Source organism: Nycticebus coucang, chromosome 12 (genome assembly GCF_027406575.1).
Source record: "Nycticebus coucang isolate mNycCou1 chromosome 12, mNycCou1.pri, whole genome shotgun sequence".
Taxonomy (NCBI): domain Eukaryota; kingdom Metazoa; phylum Chordata; class Mammalia; order Primates; family Lorisidae; genus Nycticebus; species Nycticebus coucang.
The window spans coordinates 56434500-56447236 of NC_069791.1; the positions used below are offsets into that span (position 1 = coordinate 56434500).

Sequence of the window (12737 nt, forward strand, 5' to 3'; positions counted from 1 at the left end):
CCCCTCTTCCACCCTCTACCTCTATGTGGACAACAAAAGAACCAACAGGAACAAATAAGGCAATTTGATTCTGAAGGTTCCCAGAAATTAAAAAAAAAAAAAGAGGAATCTTGTTTTAAAGGCTGTATGTCATGATGGTTAGGAATGAAGCTCCTGGAGCCAAAAGGTGAGGAAAGTTTAATTTCTGGCTCTGCTGTCTACAAGCTCCAGGGCCTTGTGCAAAGGAAACAGCAAGAATCTGATTCTTAAAGGCCCAGATCACCTGTAAAATGGGGACAACCAATAATACCAATATACCAATACCTCACAAGGTTGACATGAAGAATAAATGAGCCAATAATATGGAATGCTTGGAACAACATCCAACAGATAGTAATCACTAAAAAATAAAAATAAAAGAGCTGGTCATTACTATTAAACACCCTTCGGCAATGGCTTTGTGGTTATTTTGATACAGGAAGAGTTGACGGCAGCATCTGCATCTGATTAGAAGGCTGGGCTTCAAGACTTCTTTGGAAAATGCATTTGCACAGCAAGCAAATTTTTTTCCCTTTTTCAATATTTTCTTCACACTATAAGGGGATGGTGGAAATATTTTCTTCAGAGAGTTCTTACTAAGATCAAATGAAATGATACATGTAATGTGCTCGGCGCGTGCCTGGCACTCAGCAAGCATTCAGTAAATGCTAGTTGTTTGGGGTAGCTCGAGAGTGCTGGAGGAAGCTCAGGTTACAAAGCTCTGTTCTGTTCCCTGCTTTGATGTCAGATAAGCATTTAGACATGAGAATTTCCAGAGAATCAATCAGGGTGTCAGAGCTAGGCCAGGACCTCAAGGAAGCTTCCTGCAGCTCTTCCCCTGGAGGTGATCACTGGTCTAAAGAATAGGCATCCTGACCCTGCAAAAGATCTTGCAGCCTCGAGACTCTGGCTATAAGCATTGGAGCTCCTGATGCAAGGACCAACTCCATCTAGCCCACACTGGAGAGCGGGGTGTATGGTCAGGAACAGCCAACAGTGCTGGAATGCAAAACTAATAAACCATAAGCACCGCTTGCTCTTTCTCTGGCTGTGACTCACCTGCTCACCTGCCCAGGACTGGCCAGACCCCCTCCCAGAGGGGCCTGTGAGTTGGTGAAAGGGTCAGTGATCTTGGAGCACTGGGAGAATTCACATGATGATGATAAGGAGTTGAAACAACAAGACAGCAGGGTCAACCTCGCCCATGTGGCCACCCACTCTGGATGCCTTAGTTTACCTCATGGATTCCAAAGTGGGCATAGGAGTCGAAGTAATAATCTCTCGAGGTCATCTCCTCTGGGTTCAGCAGCTTGGACATCTTGCCTCGCCCTGGGCAGCTGGGTTGAGTGGACACATGGTGGACGCATTGCACAGGCTTGGGTGGGGCGACAGGCTGAGGGGGGTGGGAGGGGGGACTGCTCACCTGAGGGGAAGAGAAGGAATGGGGGGCCCATGTTAGCAGAGGCGATGAGGTCCCACCCACCGAGATTTCGCTCCCTGAGCCTGGCCCTGGCCAGCTGCAGCAGCCCTTCCTGCAGGGTAGGTGAGTTTCTAACCCCCTGCAGCCAGGCTGACGGCTATGGTTTGTGGGGAGGTGGCAGGCTTCTAGGAGCCATGTCGACCTGAATTTCACCCAGTTCCAGCTCTTACTGGCTGGGTGATCTCAGCAATCTAGGCTTCTGTCTCCATATCTGTCAAATGGGGAGGGTAACATCTTCCTTTAGAAGCAAACAAGAAGCACTTAACAAAGGTAAAGATGCATAGCACAGCATGGAGGGAGAGTATGGAATCCAGAGTCAGTCTCCTTGAGTCTTGAGCCCCAGATCTCCACTTACTAGTTGTACAATCTTGGGCTGAGTTATTAACTTCTCAGGGCCTCAGTTTCCCCATCTCTAAAATGGGGATAAAGGCCAGATGTGGTGGTTCGTGTCTGTAATGCCAGCATTTCTGAAGGCCAAGGTGGAAGGATCACTTGAGACAAGAGAGCTATGATGGGAAGAGCTGCACCGGGACTCGTGATCAGCACCCTCCTGGACCTCCAGAAGAGCTGTGCCAGGACCTGTCATCGGCACCCTCCCGGACCCCAGCAAGAGCTGCGCTGGGACCTTCCTGGACCTCTGGAAGAGCTGTGCCGGGACCCTCCCAGACCTCCAGAAGAGCTGCGCCACAACCCACAATCGGCACCCTCCTGGACCCCAGTAAGAGCTGTGCTGACCCGCTACCCCATCCGCCAGGCCTCCCCACACCCTGACCAGGAACTCCGAGAGCCCCACAACCCCACATCCTCCCTCCTATACCCTCCCTGCCTCTACACTGCCTGCTCATCTGGCCAGGGACTCTGATAGCCACGTGCCCTCTGGAGCTCTCCCTGCCTCTGCGCAGAACCCTTCTCCTGGCCACAGACTGCTAGAGCCTTGGGCTCTCTGTGCCAAAGTCACTGGGCACCAGGCATTGGCTGTGCCAAAGTCACTGGGCACCAGGCACTCCCAGAAGCGTGTGCACCACCCCCTGCCCTGTTGCTGGATCGGGGGTGTCACACTCCAGAGCTGCTCTCACAACCAGAACTCCCTGGCTGGGGCAGCCCCAGTAGAGCTACATAGGATCACTCCCTACAAAGATCCAGCAACAATAGAGTGATCCCCCTGGGGTCTAATCTTGGAGAAACACCACCCCAACTCTGAGGACGGCCAGAGGCAATGGTGAAAAACAATCATGAGACGATATCAAAGGAAAAACTGGCAATATGAATAATCAGAGTAGATCAATTCCCCCCAAGGAAAAATGGGGCAGACACAGCACAAGATCCCATGCACAAACAAATAGCTGACATGTCAGAAATCAAATTCAGAATCTGGATAACAAATAAGATCAAATTAGAATTCCAAGCAGTAACCCAAAAGATGTCTCAAGAATTCAACGAATTCAAACACCAAATGACCAAAGATTTTGACACATTGACACAAGAAGTTGCAGCCCTCAAAGATCTGAGAAACATAGTCGAATCCCTCAGTAACAGAATGGAGCAAGCAGAAGAAAGGATTTCTGACCTTGAAGACAAAGTTTTGAACACTCCCAAACTCTCAAAGAGGAGGAGAAATGGAGGGCAAAAACAAATCACTGTCTCAGAGAGCTCTGGGATAATTCTAAGAAAACCAATATTTGTCTTATAGAGATCCCCCGAAGCAATGAAGTGGCTTCACAAGGCACAGAGTTTCTTCTCCATGAGATTATGAAAGAGAACTTTCCAGACATGCCAAGAGATTCTGAATTTCAGATAGCTGACAGTTTCAGAAATCCAGCATGACTCAACCCAAATAAGACATCCCCCAGACACATCATAATCAATTTCACTAAAGTTAATATGAAGGAGAAAATTCTGAAAGCAGCCAGATGAAAGAAAACCATGACCTACAAGGGGAAGAATATTAGAATAACTGCAGATCTCTCTGCTGAAACCTTTCAAGCTAGAAGAGGATGGTCATCAACTTTTAATCTCCTAAAACATAATGACTTCCAACCCAGGATCCTGTACCCAGCTAAACTGAGTTTCATTTATGACGGAGAAATTAAGTACTTCAATGACATTCACATTTTGAAGAAATTTGCCACAACTAAACCAGTTCTCCAGACCTATCCTCCATAAAGACCAGCATAATCCTCCACCACAAAAGTAAACCCACCCAGAAAATTCTGATCAAATTCCAACTTCCACAGTCGCAAAAGGATTAAAAATGTCCACCGGACTCTTGAAAGGCTTATCAATATTCTCAATTAATGTGAATGGCTTAAATTGTCCTCTAAAGAGGCACAGATTGGCTGACTGGATACAAAAACTCAAGCCAGATATCTGCTGCATACAAGAATCTCATCTTACATTAAAAGACAAAATATAGACTCAAGATAAAGGGATGGTGATCTATACTCCAGGCAAATGGAAAGCAGAAAAAAGCAGGCGTTGGAATCCTATTCGCAGATGCAATAGGCTTTAAACCAACCAAAATAAGGAAGGATAAGGATGGACACTTCATATTTGTTAAAGGTAATACTCAATATGATGAGATTTCAATTATTAATATTCATGCACCCAACCAGAACGCACCTCAATTTATAAGAGAAACTCTAACAGACATGAGCAACTTGATTTCCTCCAGTTCCATAGTAGTTGGAGATTTTAACACCCCTTTAGCAGTGCTGGATAGATCTTCCAAAAAGAAGCTAAGCAAAGAAATCTTAGATTTAAATTTAACCATTCAACATCTGGACTTAACAGACATCTACAGAACATTTCATCCCAACAAAACTGAATACACATTCTTCTCATCAGTCCACGGAACACACTCCAAAATCAACCACATCCTGGGCCACAAATCTAACCTCAGCAAATTTTTAAAAAATAGACATTATTCCTTGCATCTTCTCAGACCATAATGGAATAAAAGTTGAACTCAATAACAACAGGAATCTGCATACCCATACAAGAACATGAAAGCTAAATGACCTTATGCTGAAGGATAGATGGGTTATAGATGAGATTAAGAAGGAAATCACCAAATTTTTGGAACAAAACAACAATGAAGACACAAATTATCAGAACCTCTGGGATGCTGCAAAGGCAGTCCTAAGAGGGAAATTTATAGCACTGCAAGCCTTCCTCAAGAAAACAGAAAGAGAGGAAGTTAATAACTTAATGGGACATCTCAAGCAACTGGAGAAGGAAGAACATTCCAACGCCAAACCCAGCAGAAGAAAAGAAATAACCAAAATCAGAGCAGAATTAAATGAAATTGAAAACAAAAGAATTATACAACAGATCAATAAATCCAAAAGTTGGTTTTTTGAAAAGGTCAATAAAATAGATAAATCTTTGACCAACCTAACCAGGAAATAAAGAGTAAAATCTCTAATTTCATTAATCAGAAATGGTAAAGATGAAATAACAACAGACCCCTCAAAAATTAAAAAAAATCCTTAACGAATATTACAAGAAACTTTACTCTCAGAAATATAAAAATCTGAAGGAAATCAACCAATACTTGGAAGTACGCCACCTACCAAGACTTAGCCAGAACGAAGTGGAAATGTTGAACAGGCCTATATCAAGTTCTGAAATAGCATCAACTATACAAAATCTCCTTAAAAAGAAAAGCCCAGGACCAGATGGCTTTATGTCAGAATCCTACCAAACCTTTAAAGAACAACTAGTACCTATATTACTAAACCTCTTCCAAAATATGGAAAAAGAAGGAATACTACCCAACACATTCTGTGAAGCAAACATCACCTTGATCCCTAAACCCAGGAAAGACCCAACAAGAAAAGAAAATTATAGACCAATATCACTAATGAATATTGATTCAAAAGTACTCAATAAGATCCTAAAGAACAGAATCCAACAACACATCAAAAAAATTATACACCATGACCAAGTGGGATTTATTCCAGGCTCTCAAGGCTGGTTCAACATACGTAAATCTATAAATGTAATTCAGCACATAAACAAACTAAAAAATAAAGACCATATGATTCTCTCAATTGATGCAGAAAAAGCGTTTGATGATATCCAACATCCCTTCATGATCAGAACACTTAAGAAGGGACATTTCTTTTTTTTTCTTTTTTTTATTGTTGGGGATTCATTGAGGGTACAATAAGCCAGGTTACACTGATTGCAATTGTTAGGTAAAGTCCCTCTTGCAATCATGTCTTGCCCCCATAAAGTGTGACACACACCAAGGCCCCACCCCCCTCCCTCCGTCCCTCTTTCTGCTTCCCCCCCCCATAACCTTAATTGTCATTAATTGTCCTCATAGCAAAATTGAGTACATAGGATTCATGCTTCTCCATTCTTGTGATGCTTTACTAAGAATAATGTCTTCCACGTCCATCCAGGTTAATACGAAGGATGTAAAGTCTCCATTTTTTTTAATGGCTGAGTAGTATTCCATGGTATACATATACTACAGCTTGTTAATCCATTCCTGGGTTGGTGGGCATTTAGGCTGTTTCCACATTTTGGCGATTGTAAATTGAGCTGCAATAAACAGTCTAGTACAAGTGTCCTTATGATAAAAGGATTTTTTTCCTTCTGTGTAGATGCCCAGTAATGGGATTGCAAGATCAAATGGGAGGTCTAGCTTGAGTGCTTTGAGGTTTCTCCATACTTCCTTCCAAAAAGGTTGTACTAGTTTGCAGTCCCACCAGCAGTGTAAAAGTGTTCCAGAAGGGACATTTCTTAAGAAACATTTATTTCTTAAATAGAGACCATCTACAGCAAACCCACAGCCAATATCGTATTGAATGTTAAATTGAAATCATTTCCACTCAGATCAGGACCCAGGCAAGGTTGCCCATTGTCTCCATTGCTCTTTAACGTTGTAATGGAAGTTTTAGCCATTGCAGTTAGGGAAGAAAAAGCAATCAAGGGTATCCACATAGAGTCAGAAGAGATCAAACTTTCACTCTTGGTAGATGACATGATTGTGTATCTGGAAAACACTAGGGATTCTACTACAAAACTTTTAGAAGTGATCAAGGAATACAGCAATGGCTCAGGCTACAAAATCAACACCCATACATCTGTAGCCTTTATATATACCAACAATAGCCAAGCCGAAAAAACAGTCAAGGACTCTATTCCTTTCACAGTAGTGCCAAAGAAGATGAAATATTTGGGAGTTTATCTAACAAAGGACATGAAAGATCTCTATACAGAGAACTATGAAACTTTAAGAAAAGAAATAGCTGAAGATGTTAACAAATGGAAAAACATATTTCAGATTGTATATGAAACCAGCACATTGTACCCCTTGATTGCACAAATGTATACAGCTATGATTTAACAATAAATAAATAAATAAATTTTTAAAAAAGAGAGAGAGAGTTATGATGATGCCACAACACTCCAGTCTGGGGGACAGAGAGAGACCCTCTCTAAATTAATTAATTAATTAATAACATAAAATAAAAATGGGAATAAAACAGTCCCTATCTCCTAGAGTTGTCCTGAGGGTTAGACATGTTAATATTTTTAAAGTGTTTAGAAAAGGGCGAGGCACATAGTGTTTATTATGCTAAAATAAGTCCCACCTGCATTCTTAGGAAGATCAAGCCTGTGGGCTTCTCTTCACTCAACAGGTAGCATCCAGCTAACATAGGACTGGGCCTCCAAACTGCGGGGGTCACAGGTGCTGGGGTCTCCCATCTGTTGTCTCACCTGCCTGGTCTCTGACTCACAGTTTTACCCTGAACTTCAGCACTGTGGATACTCACACTGAAGGCTGACCTCCTGCCTCTGTGCCAATCCTGATACCCAGCCCAGCTCTAGACCCACGGCTGCTGCCCCTCCCTGCCCCCTGCTCCTCCACAGGTTATGGAGAGAAGGGGATGGAGGCCCAGAGAGCTCCTGGAGCCCAGAAGTTTGAACACCACTGCAGAAGCATAGTTATGCCAGGGAGAAGAGTCTCCCTAGTGTGCAGGAGACCCAAGTGTGCAAGGCAGGGGAAAGGTCTCAAAGCAGGGCAGAATTTTAAAAATTAAAGGAGTATTATCTAGTCATTGGTCCTCTGGGGCTGGAAGTCGGGGCTCCTGGATCCTATCCTGACTCTAGGAAAATTAAAAATAGACACTGAGAGGCAGAGAGCAGAGTGATTGAGAGAGCACACCCTGAGGCCACATTGCTTGACTTAGAACTTACGACTCTGCTACTAGTTGGCTGTGTGACCTTGGGAAGTCACTTGGCAGTTTCCTCCTCTGTAAAACACAGACCAAAGTAAAACTTACCTGAAATAATTGTCAAGAAATTTGGGTGAACTAATATACAGAAAGACTTTAGAACGCTGGCACATAGTAAGTACTTTATGATTGCTAATAAATTATGGTTTTATTCTATGTCTCAGTTTCCTTATCTGTGAACTGGGTCAGCTCAGACTTACTATCTCCTTTCTAGGAAGGGAAACAGGGAAATCCTAGGATGAAGCAAGATCAAGAAATCCATGTGATCCCATTGCCTCCATCATGCTGTGGGCACAGACCCAAGACCATCCTGTGTCCAGGACTGGAGAGAAGTGAGCTGGGGGTGGTGGGGGGAGTTTGATGGTCCCATTTCCCAGTGTATCTAGGCTACCACCCCTGGGAAATAAGCAGACTTCCCAGTTTAGCAACATCAGATTTCAGGTCGGCAAGATCCCGGGCAGGCTGGCAGAGGCAGGCAGGGATGTATGTCTCATTAGAATGCAGCAGGTGTGCCCACCCTCAGCTTGGATGTTGGTCACGGTTTCTGGGAGGCTAAAAATAGATTGTGTCAATTGCACATTCCCATTCAGGCTGCAGAATCACCTCTAAAACCAAGGAAGGCTCTCTGCATGAAGCTGACCCCAATATTGACTCTATTTAAATACATTAAGGAAAGGAAAAAGTCCTAGTTGGTCCAGGCATCATGCATAGTCAAGGTCAGAAGGGTCTCCAGCACCCCTGACCTGTCTTCTCCCCCAAGGTCCCCTTTTCCACAGGCTCCTTGAGACTTTCTCCAACAGCCACTTTATGAAGCGGCTGCCATTAGCCATGCACTATATGAGGCAAAGGGGAGAATGGAGTTGGGGGCCTTTCACTTCAACAGCTACAGGTCTCAGGAACAAAGAGGTGATGGTAGCCCAGTCTCCCATCCTGAAGGCTGCCAGCCCAGCTCCATCCTACAGATGGGGCTGACACTCTGCCCAAAGGCTGACGGGTGCACCCTCTCCCAGCAGGCTGGGAATGGGCGGGAAGCAGTGGTGGTCCATGATCTCTGCACATTTGGTTATGTGGGGTGTTGCATTTAATTCCAAAAGCACCTACTCAATGTCTATGACAGCAAGGGACTGTGCAGAGCCTGTGGAAGAAACAGAGACATATAGGAACTGTGCCCTACAAGGACACTGCTTTCTAGACCCTAAGACCCTCCACAGCTCCACTAGAGGTTAGAACGATGCTTGTCCCACAAGAGAAGTTCAAGCCAATTGTTCTGGGGATTCAAAGGAGAGAGAATTCAATACAAAGAGTCAGGAAGCCCCAACAGCTGGCAGTGGGGTAAGGTTGGGGGGTGAGGGTGGGTGGGTTGATTGGCTTTTGGTAGGTGCAGATGGTGGGATGGAATCCTACCAGGAAGGGATGTCTCGAGCAACAGAGTGAAGAAGCGGGAAAGCAGTAAGTTTGTTTGGGAGCAGTTTGGCTGAGATAGTGGGAGATTGAGCTGAAAGGAGATTGTGGCCGTGCTAAGAGATTATCATTAAATACAAAAGAAAATGGGGAGCTGTCTCCAGGCTGTAGGCAGGGATTTCTGTGTTTGAGCTCTGCTTTTGGAAGATGAATTGTGGTCCAGGTGGGGTCAGGGAGGAGAAAAGAGTGCGGGCACTAGGATAGGGGAAGCAAGGCAATTCAGAGTCTGTTTTCAAAGTCCAATCAAGAAATAATGAAAGCCTGGACTCCCGGGGTGTCAGAGGGGCTGTCTGCCAGAGAAATTGCAGAAATAGAAGATACAGGCGTTGGCAGTTGACAAATTGTAGGGGAAGGGAGAGGAGCTGGAATCTAAGATGACTGCAACATCTCAAGCTTGGGTGACTAGGGAAATGGTGATGACATTAACAAAAATAAGCCAGTCAGCAGGAAGCACAGGTTGGGGTGGGGGGAAATAATGAATTTCAATTTGGATCTGCGGAGTCTGAAATGCCATTGAGTCATATATGACAAGATATCTAGCAAGCAGACATTAACGCACTTCCTGTCAATAAATACCATAAACAAATGTGAGAGGCAAGTGAAAAACCAAGAAGTGTGTTCTAACATATATGGTAGACAACAGTTATGGACAGAGCTCTTATAAACCTATAAGAAAGAGAACATCCCCCACGTAATGCTGGACAAAAGATCTCATTTATAATCTATTTCCATGAGAACGAATGCAAATAGAAAACTAATACACAGTGAAAATGTTTAACCTCACTAGAAATCTGGTAAATGCAAATTTAAAAACCTTATAATTATTAAACATCAGATAAGCCCCTCTCTTCCCCAAACTACCTGCATTTTTAATGGGAAGGTTAAAAGGTCAAGACTTTTTGAAAAGCAGCTTGGCAAAACACATCAAAAATGTTAAAGAGCACAAGTCCTTTAGCCCAGCAATCAAAGTTTTTTTGTAATTTACCAGAAGAAGGGAATCATGGATAATTGTAAGTATGTAGCTATAAGAATTTTAGGACAACACTGTTTAAAATGACCAAACAATAGGTGTTAACTTACATGGTCCACAAAACCAAAGTGAATAAAGATGCTATGGCTTATCCACCTGATAGAATGCTATGCAGCCATGTAAAATGTCATGGAGAGTAATGACATTTAGTAACAGAAAGACAAGATGGTGATAAATTGTTGTTGAGGAGGACAAATGGGAGAAGAAAGGAAAGTGGAACCACATTTTAGAAACTAAAACATATTCATGCCTGTGTGTCAAGAGGCAAGAAAGTCTCAGGGAAGGAATTGTCAGTGATTGTTGCAGGGTGATGGGTTGTGAAGAATTAATTTTTTTCTTTCTTGCGTTTGTTTATATTTTCTAAAATTCATGCCTTTAACATGTACCAGTTTTGCGAGTAACAGAAAGTAGTAATATTGAAAAAAGGTGATGAAGGATAATCCCACACCTCTGGAGAGAAGTCAAAGCTGGTACTCCGATTTGGGAATCATCTGAGGGGGTGGGACTGCCAAAGGGCTTCAGCTGGGGAGACCCCAAGGGAAGGAGGGAGAGGGGAGTGAAGCTGGGCCTGGAAGAAGAGCCAGAGACATCCTCCCCTGAGGATCTTGGAGGCACCAGAGAACCAGGGAGAGAGATTTGGGGACAGGGAAACAAACAACAAAGAAGGGAGGATTTGTCCTCACTCCTTCACCCCAGGTCTGCCACTGCTCATCCTCAGAGGATGTGTGAACCAAGTATTACACTCTGGTGTCTGAGCACAGGCTCCAGAACCGAGCCAACCTCCATGCAGCCTGGCCAGAGCCCTCTGAGCCTCAGCTATCCAGGACACTGGGCTTGGGAAGTTGTGCAGAGTGGCCTCTAGGGCTGAAGAAAGCTTTGTGCTTCAAGCCGACCTCAATATTGACTCTATTTAAATATATTAAGGAGATGAAAAAGTCCTAGCTGGTCTGGGCATTGTGCATGGTCAAAGTCACAAGGGTCTCCTCCAGCACCCCTGAGCTTTCTTATTCTCTGATTCCAAGGTCTGCTTTTCCATGGGGCTCCCTACAAGTCTTTCCCCAACAGCCAATGTATGAAGTGTCTACTGTGAGGCAAAGGGGTGAATGGATTTGGGGGCCTTTCACTTCAATAGCCATAGGTCACAGGATCAACAAAGAGGCTACTATAGCCCAGTCCCTGAAGGCTGCCAGCCCAGCTCCACCTCCTGCAGATGGGGCTTACACTCTGCCCATTTGCCAACAGGTGCACCCTCTCCCAGGAGGCCGGGAATGAGTGGAAAGTGGCAGTGGCCCACGGTCCCTGCATATCCAGCTACATGCTTTTTAATTCCACAACTACTTACTCAGCATCAATGATAGCAAGTCATCAGGCTGGTCCTATGAGAGAAACTCCATAGGCAAATAGAAACTCCTACAGGAACTCAGATGTGTCTCTTGAGAGCTATAATAGATAGTTCAGCCACAGCTGAGAGGAGATCTGAACACTTGGCCTTTGGTCCATCTGCCTCCCATCTGTGGCCCTGAAGAGACCTGAGAGCATCAGGGGATGGGTCTCGGGGGAGGATGGTGGTCTTCTCTGTAAAGGCAGAAGGCCAAACTCCTCCCTAGGCCACAGTGGATAGCCAGTGGCTCAGCCAGAGGATGGCAGCCTTCCAACGCCAATCTTGTGTCTATAGGCTGAGAAGTCAGCAAAAGGACTAGGACTCAGACTGACCCCCAACTTTAGCATCTTGGTCTCCCCATCAGCTGCAGCTATAGCAGCTCCCTGTAGTTGGCTCCTTGTACCCAAATTGCTTTCTCCTGGACATGTCAGTCCCTCCCCAGGCCCTACCCCTCCATGAACTGTGCCTGCATCACCCTGGAGCTCTAGGCTTTAGGCCTGCCTGCTATGCCCTGGAGTCCAGCTCTGGTACCTGCTTATGCACTGAGGCCTCCAGCCTTTCCTGTGGGGGTGCCTTGGGATCCAGCACTGGGAACAGCTGCCCTGCTCTCTGCCACCTCTGCTCATGGGCCCAAACTCAGGGCGCTGCCACCTGCTGGACATCTCCTGATGCTGTCTGCTTCCCTGATCTGCTGAGAGTCTCCTTCCACGGGTCAGGGTCTATGATTTGTCTTCTGCTCTTACTGCCAGCTGCTGATCAGGACGCTGCCCACACTGCCTCCTGCCTGCTGGCTGGCCTTTCCAAGGGTGTCTTCAGCACGCTTCTTCCCTCCAATAATTTGTGGTCTTCCTAGTCTGTGCTCGCTGCTGAGCTGAGCAGGCCTAGGTCCCCCCACAATTTCTGAAGGCAAGGGCTGAAGTAGCAGCACCAGGGCTGGGGGTTAGGAGGAAGCATGGCTTCCTGAGGAAGGGGCACATGAGCTGGTCCTGGGAGGCAGGGGAGGATTTCCACAGACAGGAGTCGGGCTTCAGGGAGAGCACATCTGGTTTAACCCCACATCTAGCTGAAAACAAAGTAGGTGACAGACGATGATGATGGTGACGAGATCTACCATTG

General features: G+C 45.1%; 1 protein-coding gene across 5 annotated transcripts in view; it reads right to left on the reverse strand.

Moving 5' to 3' along the window:
- The window catches only part of PRMT8 (protein arginine methyltransferase 8), a 98589-nt gene that overhangs the window by 47556 nt on the left and 38296 nt on the right, over positions 1–12737 (reverse strand). For 4 of the 5 annotated variants that reach the window (XM_053555254.1, XM_053555252.1, XM_053555251.1 and 1 more), the window contains exon 2: positions 1256–1441. The exons of the other annotated variant lie outside the window; for it this stretch is intronic. In XM_053555254.1, the coding sequence (XP_053411229.1) occupies positions 1256–1441 (186 nt within the window). The remainder of the gene's footprint in view (positions 1–1255; positions 1442–12737) is intronic. 5 annotated transcript variants of the gene reach the window in all.